Source organism: Hypomesus transpacificus, chromosome 13 (assembly GCF_021917145.1).
Source record: "Hypomesus transpacificus isolate Combined female chromosome 13, fHypTra1, whole genome shotgun sequence".
NCBI classification, from domain to species: Eukaryota; Metazoa; Chordata; class Actinopteri; order Osmeriformes; family Osmeridae; genus Hypomesus; species Hypomesus transpacificus.
In genome coordinates, this window is record NC_061072.1 from 8955536 (window position 1) to 8965710 (window position 10175).

General features: G+C 42.7%; 1 protein-coding gene across 1 annotated transcript in view; it reads right to left on the reverse strand.

The window, feature by feature from the left end:
- Positions 1 to 9725, reverse strand: part of itga3b (integrin, alpha 3b) — a 28993-nt gene extending 19268 nt beyond the window's left edge. The window contains exon 1 of the mRNA XM_047031624.1: positions 9331 to 9725. Coding sequence (XP_046887580.1) covers positions 9331 to 9710 — 380 coding nt within the window. The 5' untranslated portion in view covers positions 9711 to 9725. The remainder of the gene's footprint in view (positions 1 to 9330) is intronic.
- Positions 9726 to 10175: the final 450 nt, after the last annotated feature.

The window sequence follows — 10175 nt, forward strand, 5'->3', positions numbered from 1 at the left end:
AATACTGGTTCAGTTTGACCTGGTTTACACACAGAAATGTCCCATCTCTTTGTTTCTCGGGGCCCACGTAGGGAAAATGTTTGTTGCAGCAACTTAACCCCTGTCAAGAATAAAACACTAACTGCTGTTAGTGGCTCAAATTTCTTTGAAGGAAATTAGGACAATTATGTTCATTTGAGAGACACCCACAGAGCTAACATACAATGTGAGAAATCCTCAGTAGAAGATTATATTTCAACCAGAACAACTGTAAATGTTCAACACCCTAGCAAAGAGCAGTACATGATAATTGGGTTCTCTTTAGATAGCAGCTAGACTAAACAATGGCACATTCTCCTGTTTGACCTTCACACGCTGATATGTTCTCATTTCAGATTAAACAATGCAAGCCCAGTCTGCTCATCACCTTCCAATAAACCGTCTGAATCCTCTCTGAGTCACAGGAACGTGGAGCTGGGGGGCTGCATTCCTACCCAGAGAACATGTTGAAATTTGCCCCTCTCAACCAGCTAGCCGAGCTAAACCAAACATTTGCAATGGCTCACACCCACAAAGTGCATTGTCACGTTCTTCTATATTTGCTTAAGAAACAAAATAGGATCTAAATTGTGTCCTCGTTGAACTAGGATGTGACATTTTCTTTACAAACCTGCCAAGTCATAAACTACCCTATTTCATGCCAGACACACTAAACAAAAAGCCCTTAATTAAAGTAAGAGAGAGAGAGACAGAGAGACAGAGAGAGAGAGAGAGAGAGAGAGAGGATATGAAATGCAGGGGAGGAGAGTGCGACAAGGGGAGAAAAGGGTTGTTGAACAACAGCATAAAGACTGTTGTATACACAGTAACATTTAATAACTGATATTCCGATTTCCTGTGTGAGAGGAAGACTTGTTTGAGTTTACAAAGACACATATCGGTCTCTCAGACAGTCTCAGCAGACACATGCAACAGTCTCCCGTCTTGCAAACTGAGGTAGAGACCATATTCTTTAGTTCCCACCTGGGGAATATCCTTCCAACAGCACTGTCCTCAAAAGATAATAAAGAAATTTAACAATGACAAGCAGTTAAGAGACAATATGCAGCAACCCTGATGGAGAGTGAAAGAGAGGGCCTAGTCTTAGCCGGGGAACATCCATCTCCATCTATCTCCAGTCTAAACAGCTCAGTGATAAGGCATGACGCAGGGCTGCTGCAGACAGACGATGGCCATCAGTCCAGCTGGCGTCCTGCCCATTACGCCTAGAGGTGTGAGTGTGAGAGAGTGTGTGTGTGTTTGAGAGAGAAAGTGTGAGCGGTATGTTAGAGACGTACGCCTGCCTGCCTGTGTGTGTGTGTGTGTGTTTGCACGTGTATGTGGGTACACTCTACCGGTGATTGATCACCTGCCCAGATAAGCTCAAGAGGGAACTGATTTGTCACGGGAGTATCCTGCTGTGGGAGAGGAACACCAGAGTGCTCATGGGAAACGAAGTCCATCTGACAATCACTGGTAGCCATGCTGATCATCCACAAATGCAACTGGTGTAGACAAGATACTGTGCAGTCCCAAGGGGAGACTACATCAAATGAAACAAATAGATACCATGTTGGACAAGCAGCATGCCTTACCTGCTCTTCACCAGTGGGAAGCCCAAGACTAGCGAATAAGTCAATTACATTATATGAACGACCACATAGATTCCTGGAAAACCTCTGCACTTGAGCCAATTAAATCTGCTAAGCTAATAGATGGGGGTAATACTGAAGGTAGCGACTCAATTTGCAGATTCAATTTAGCATTAGAACTAGGGCGACCAGGTAGAGAATTAAGTTATGCCTTTGTAACTGTGTAACAGCTACTTTGAAAGTGGACGATATGTCTAATACTCCATGTCATGTGAAAAAGGATTTCAAACAGGAGCTGGTGATTGAATGTTACTAGACGGTAGTCTTCAGAGACAAAGGGAAGGTCTCAAACTAGACCATGAACTCTGGGAATGAATCATTAACATTCTCTCACTTCATTTGTTTTGGGTGACTGATTTGACTGATACTGATATAAAAAAAGAGCTTTTCACTTGGCCTTAGATAGGTCGCTTTGAAGTTTTAAGTCTTTATCTCTTTAGAAATAAACTATTTCTGGACTCTTACTGTCTACAATACAGCTTACAAAATATATTTTCCTCAATCACACATTGCTATCAGACCATTCAGCGTGAGCGCACCTATCTGTTCTCACCTGTGGTGAGCACACATAGCTGGCAGATGAGTCAAACACAAACATAGGGAAGGGGGCTGCAGTTTGACCACCTGCTTCAGTTGAAATGTGGTTGTCAGAGACATGCCAACAACATGATTCCCCATCTGGGACACACTGTGTGCCTTGCCTGCATTGGGAGGCCCTGGAACAGTGTGATAGGATGGGTGTAGCTCAGTGCAAGAACATTCTAGTGCAAAACAAGAGGTTTCAGATTTTAACTGTTTTTAACTGTTAATTTCTTAAATTGAATATTTGCTAAAAGAACATTACTACATAAAACAGTAGACCAATCAATCAAACCTGTCACAGAATATTTAGCAATAATTAAAAATAACATGTTGGAGATGGCATTTACATAAAATCTTTGAAGGGCATTCAGACCACAAAGATGATCAGACACCCACTTCGATAACTATGAGCTTTGTATTTAGTCAACTGTATCGGAGAACAAGAGTGCTTCATTCAATAGAGCCAACATTCACCTTGTCTTAGTTCATTACTGCATGCATGATCAGCAGGTGAATGGCGGTTGGTGGTGAACCACTCAGACACACCTACTGAACCACTGAAAGGCAATTTTGAGGACAGCTTGAGGCTAAGTGGCAATTCCACAACCCCAAACAAAACAAGTAGACCATATCTCATAGGATATGATCAATTTGAATTCCACCACAGAACTACCAGTTTTAGTAGCTCAAAATGGACTCAAAGTTTTCTCTAGATTACTCCACAATGTCTCTGGCCTGACAGACTGCCATAGTAAACGACCTGTGGGGCGAGCGAGCTAGGCCTTTGTTTGCTTTTCCCCTCTCACTACTTTAGTCTCCACAGACGTACTTACTTTTCACGTTGTAGTGCAGGTCAAACACAGATCCGCTTCACAATGGTGTCAGACATTTTAGAATGAATTCCAGAAAACAATTGGACACACAGGAAGCAGATCCATGCATTATTAGGATCAATAGTAACTCAACAGCAAAAGAAGGCCACTTAATTCTAGAGAAAACAAAAATAACACTGTACATTTTCACCATGTATACAGGAAATTACTAACTCAGCCAGGCTTAACAACTCTGGAAGAAACTTCTAGTCCCTGTGTACACTCAAGCACACACACACACACACACACACACACACATACAGGAGGAAACGCACACACAGAAACACACACACCAGATCTGCCAGGGGCAACATGAGAAACATCCTGTTTGAGGACCACCCTCTGCCTTGGGGAGTAATCAGTGAAAACAGAACAAACTCATTCAGACTGGTGGCAAATAAGTAAATAACTGATAGAAGTCGAATAGCACTGTACTCAGTGACACTAAAGCCCTCAGATTATTGCACTGGGGCCCACACAGGGGGGCTTGGTGTGAGTGATGTAATGGTACAGGGGGATCCTGTACTGAACACAGTCTCTCTACAAACATGACACTGCAACACCACATTACTATACTGTACCCTTGGCTCCAACTCACACACGCTCAAACACACACGCTCCCCCCCCCCCCCCCCCCCCCCCCCCCCCTTCCCCCACACACACACCCCCACACACACACCCACCCACACACACACCCACATCTGGGGAATCCGTAAACACATTTCTGGCCCGGGAGAACTTTGGACCCATTCGACCAATCTTTCCCAGGCAGCAAAGTCAGTGGTTGTCGTTGTGCTATCCAGAGCAGTGGGTTTCCAACTGACACCCCTCACGGAGCTGTAAATAGTGGAATTTACAACAGACTAGCCCTGAGATTATCTACACTGTTTTGACCCCGCTTGGCTCTCCCCATATAAGGTTACAGGTTGGACAGCAGGGGGTTTGTTAAGTGCAGTCTTGACAGTTGCTGACGGTTGATGTTATGCTAACAACATTTTAGCATGTTTGCTGAGGTAATCTAACAAATCTGGTAGATAACCTGAGGGTGAGTGAGTGTAACTGAGTTTAATTGGTTAAACTCACTCCAAGTATAAATACTGCTCACTCGTGCCAGTATGGGCATATTGGGAGAAGGATGAATTGACGAGCCGGTGACATCGTTTACAGAAGCTCTTCCCACATCTTAAGTATTCCCCAATACAATGTTATTGCCAAGAGACATGCATACCAAAGGTAAACGTATACCTCGCTATCAAATGACCGTCAGAGATGAAATATGACATGGGGAAAGTGAGATAGTATGTTGCTCCCTTGGCGACCATACCTTCATTAGCCCTGAGGTAACATTGCAAGTTCATCCGCCATGCTGTTTTGGTGAGTTTGTACTGCCATAGCAGACAAAGGAAGTATTCCTGTTTTGTTTGGTGAGAAGTTGTCTTCCCTGCAGGTGTTTCCTAGTGAAAGGCCCCCTCTGGGGTGAGTCTCCATGGCTGTTTTAGGGGGGAGCCTGGGATCATGCTGAGGTTGATTTCAACACGTTATTGGAACTTGTCAGTCATGCTAATGGGACAAAGGCTAAGATAAGTGACGCAGGCTAGTGGTGATTGGTTAGGGGTCATGATCACCATGAACAATCTTACAACTAGCTGAAATGTAGGCCTATGTTCTTTGAAAAATGCTGTAAAAAAGGTTGTAACTGGTAAAGGAGGGCGGGAAAAAAGACACAGCTATCAACTGAACTTTGTTATAGATTCAGCATTACTCAGATTTTGCTGAAACTTCACTTGGCAACATCATTGGCAATGGCCCTATACACTGAGAGCTATGGATTATTTCAGAGCTAATGCACAAAAACAGCAGACTAACTAAAAGAACAACGATTAATGAATGCACCAAAGGCTTTGATCCCATTTTCAGCAGACAGCACCAATGACTCAGCACTTACATTTTCAGTAACTTCCACAGAGCATGGCTGTTATGATATCTATGTAAAGTAAAAATGAATAAATAAATAAAATTAAGTCATTTAGCAGACACTCTTATCCAAAGCAACTTACAGTAAGTACAGGGACATTCTCCCCGAGGCAAGTAGGTTGAAGTGCCCTGCCCAAGGACACAACGTCATGTGCACTGGCGGGGAATCGAACTGGCAACCTTCAGATTACTAGCCCGATGCTCTAACCGCTCAGCCATCTTACTCCCTACATGCCAACCAAATCTGAAAGATATGGTGCAGCATGGGGTAGGCCATCCTGAATGCATTAAAACACCTTGAAAAACACTAAGTACATACATGGATAGTTCTGTTTCTATCCCATATTATCCTAAAACTAAAGTAAAGTACTACAGCTCTTTGTCACAGAGATTTATCAATGGGCCACTGTCTATAGGGTGTGACTCGTGGTGGTATCCAGTTTGGATGTTTAAGGGCCTAATGGACAACACAAGCTTCTTATCACAAAGGCGTTTCATTATGGCATGATGCTAGTGCTTTTGAAAAGGGCTTACTCAGGAGCCAAAGATGCAGCTACGGACATGGAATACTGGACTGGAGCCAAGTCCAACTAACCCGTCCTGGCTATCTCTTTTATGTTATCGAGGGGACTATCCTTTGTTATTCATCATTACATGCTGTAATTCTTCTGTCCTTATTCCTTTGTTCGTGAATGTAGTTACTGGGTTTTTTCCTGGAATCAACAGTATGGGGGAGATCTCTGTATGGAGCTTTGCATGAATATTCAGTCTCTTGTAAAGGGACAAAATTAGGAGACTTGTTACTGCAGTGGCAGCTACTCTGTGTCAGTGTGTGTGTGTGTCTATCAAACCACTGACAGCCAATGTAATCTATACCTCTGTGGAGAAAGGGGAGGACCCCATTAAATGACAGGCAGGATCTCATGGTGCTGGGCCACAGCCCCCAGACAGAGATGAGCTGTTGAAGCTGCACCTCTCAACTCTGATTAAATATGTCTGAGTCTAAGGATTAATGGCCCGTTGATTAAGCAATTCAGGAACACAGTGAATTGTTAATGTGAGTGTGTGTTAGGAAGAGACAGTTCGGCTTTTTCTGACTTGTTGAGGTTTGAATTGGATGCATACAAGTTGAATTTAGTGGCAGAAAAAAGGGATGCGTTCAATCTCCTCGCTTTTAGTCCTGTCCCAACCTGCAACCTGGCGGGTCGCGAGTGTGCAGACAAGAGTGAAACATTCCACGCATACCACCAAGTCAGGGGCCTGGAAGAACCAATGGGAGGCCAGCTGACAGCCTTGTCCCTCCTCTCCTGGTCCAATAATGAACAAAACACCCAATAGACCTTCCACAAAAATTGGGAGGAAGGGAAAAGAAGAGAGGAGTGGAGTGAAGGGGGAGAGAGAGAGGGATGTCATGTTCAAATGACCAGGTACAGATATTGCATGGGCAAGGTGCTAGCTTGTCTGGATCATAAAGGCTCTGGGTTTTGTACAGGAACTAACCCCTTTTCTCCACATAGTGGTCAGACATTGAGCTGGAGTATTCTGTTCTGGAAACATTCAAATTGTGCACTCTCCATGCCAAAACAATCTCAGCTCTGGTTTATTGCACCGGTAAAAAACTTTTTTACAGCTCCAATCTTCAACTCTGTCAGACAAGCATACAGATAAAAACTACACATAAATAAACGTAAAACATTGTACAAGCTATGCCTGGTTCATAGACCCCTTAAAAGCATTTTTCACACTCATTCTCCGTCCCTCTACAATGGAGAAATGTAACGAGCAGATTTGTGGTCAACCCTTACTGTGGTGAAACAAGACAAAAACAGCATTAAAGGAATACAGAACACAGACAGCAGACAACACAGATAAATCCCCTTAACTCAAACATAAGTCAGCACATTCTTCTGTCTCTTGAGACAGCCCGATACGATACAAAATCAGCCACCATAACATCGCATGTTGGCTTACATCGCACACTGTGTACAGTACAGTTCACTAATACATGCCTTTTCACACAAAATATATGGTTAACTGAACCATGAATAACAGTAAATATAACAACTTACAGATATATTTGAGTAGTTTCCATGTAAATTCATAGGTCAAAACATTTAGCAGCATAGCCAACATTAAATTTAAGGTTATTGCTATACTGTAGAGGAATTGAAATAATAAAATGAATTAAGATGTTGAAATGTTGGAGTTCAGGTGCTAAGGGCTCTCTCACTCCTTCATCTTCAGCAAGGTTTGAGTCCATCAGTATGTCCCCAGGTCCCCAGTCTCATCATCCTGACCATGTGGTCCCCTTCTTAGGTTGCAGCTTGTGGACAGTGACACCATCTCACTGGGGACAGGGCCAGTATGGCACATCGAGCAGGGGTCAGCTGGATACGGGCCGGCAATCCATATCCCTGACTAAGAAGTCTCAGAGTAGTACATTGTTCTGCTATTTTATTAGGAATATATTTTGGGGGAGGGTTAGAGTTATTGTAAAACGGTAACTCCCCTACTCTTCATCTCACGTCCATGATTACATCACAGGAAGAGGAGCTCAGTTTGTAGTTCTTTCCTGCTTAACTCATGTAGGCAATTAAATGGGCAATTCTCCATGACAAAACATTGACCGGAAAACACCAAATGCAATGAACGTATAATCTGCTCATGGATGAAACAGGAAGATGTGGGCACTTTGACCAAAGGAAATCCTCAATTATGTACTGATGTACGGTAGTCCTAGTGGTCTCCTAGCAGTGAGATTCCACATAGATCTCTCAAGCCCACTGGGAGGGAAGATCTTAGAAGAACATGTTTGTATTCATGTAACAAACAGATATACGGGCAAGATATTTGTTTTATACATATCTGTATGTAACATACAGATATATGGGCAAGAATGGCCTTATGGACAATAACAAACTGCAAAAATTACTGCCCAGTGACCATTTTAGTGTGAAACACAGTATAAGCATCCAGCCTACCTACAAGAGCAGTAAGTATAAGGAAACATTTCCTCTGGGATTCTCTTCTAAGTCTGCAATCGTGTATAGAGTCGCTTCCCTAAGACATATAACCCCTCAGGGGTACATTTAGTGAGGTATATGATCCCCTTTGGAGCACACAAACCAAGAACCTTGGAAGTGGAGGCTGTAATGTATGATCACCTGGCCCACCTGTTTATCCTGCAGCGGACAGCCCAGCACAGAGAACACAACAGACATGTATAGTGAGAAGTCTACACAAGTCCTTTTGGTTACAAATCTTCTATCCAAGACAACTAGCATACCTATGAAACATTGCTTTGTTTTCTTAAACTGCCATTGATCAATCGAGCCAGCCAGAAAGAGACACATACGAGATTCCGCGTAAGATAGCATACATAAAAAATGCTTCGCTTTCTGCAACGCATCCTCTTTAATTTAAATGTTCTGTCTTGGGCTATGTTCTGTGGCATTTAGTTATGTAACAAGCTAAAACACAGGGACACATTTTATGAATGTTTTGACACATGAAGAAAGGTTAAAGGCAATGAAACGCTGTGTATTTAATAGGCATAAACGGAATTTGAATAACTTAGGTGAAATTGAAGGTAAAGTTTTGTCTTTGATGCAATCTGCCTTCCACACCTTCAAGCATTACACGTAGGCTACACACTTTCCACACACAAAAAAGTAACGTTACTGGCGCATACTATTTCATGAATTGCGTAGCCATCACGTAGCAAGGGCACAGACAGTAGCTCGATGTATTTCGGCGTCTTTGAAGTTTAGAATCCGAGAATACGTGTTTTATTGTAACTAACGGAATAATCCTATACTGAGCTCTCATCATGGTGAGATTGGATAGCAGCGTCGATGTACAGCACCAACAATTGTCGAAGGAAGACAGTTTGATGTGACAGGTGTGCGACTTGTGGGAGAGTTTTATGCATAATTGATAAGTTGCGGCACGGATCTACAGTGGTTTATAATATCGGTTTAAAATGGGCAGCAATGTACTGCTGATTATATCATCGTTAGAACTTTAGAGAAGATTCCTTAACCTTTTGTAAATCTAATTGGCGAAAGTGGTTTGTTCAATAACCTGATATGTGACAGTAGATCCGAGTTTTAACAGCTAATATTTGCAAACTATACCACGTCAACACATAAACCACATCTAAACCCCCACATCTTCGTCTAGACTCTAGACACTTAACAAATTACGTTCAATAAATGCACCGTGATACTCACAGGTATTGCTTCAAGCCTTGTGTCTGATAATGCAAAGCTACGGAGAATCCAAATAAACTGCCTGTAGTTTTTCCTTCTTTGATGACTGGGAACCGCTCGTCAATATTAAATCCAAAGCAGGTTGAAGTCACAAATAACAACGTCAAGACTCCACGGAGTAATATATCTGGGGCCATGTTTATTCGTCGCAGACTAGTTCCAGTTGCTCCACAGTCTGAAGCGGGAGTGTAAAATATTTTCCCTGCACCTAGGTTTCCCAGGTAGGATTCACAGTGCGCACTCCATTTAGAAACGTGTCTCCTCTTATTCTGTGAACGTCTGCTAAGGTGCCGGTGGCTAGCTCTATCTCCCCTCCCTCCTTGCCTCTCCTCCACACCCATTGAACGAGTAGACCAACACACTCAAACCTGCATAGACTTTCACCAACTCTTCCGGTTTTTGTTGGATGCATACAGTGGATAGAGTTAATGACATAGTGTAATTGTAGCCACTTTGTGCACGTCAGTAATAGCAACGCACTCAAAGCCATTAGCTGTGTACATTCACTTCGGGATTTATCTCACTCATCTTTCACTCACCCACTCACTCACGCAAAAACAAACGTATACAAAAACCAACATCCACCTATAAAGTAAACATATGGGAGGATTATTTTTTCGAATAATCTCTTGACAAACCATAATTTGTGAAAAATATTATCCTCACAGAAGTATATCTTAAACACCTGCACAATTCATTGCTAAATACATTGCACAGGTCATAATCAAATCTTGTGCAAAATAGTCCTGTCAGCTAAGTACTTAGTAGCCGTGACCCATGATGCTATGCTGTAGTGGAGTAAGCTT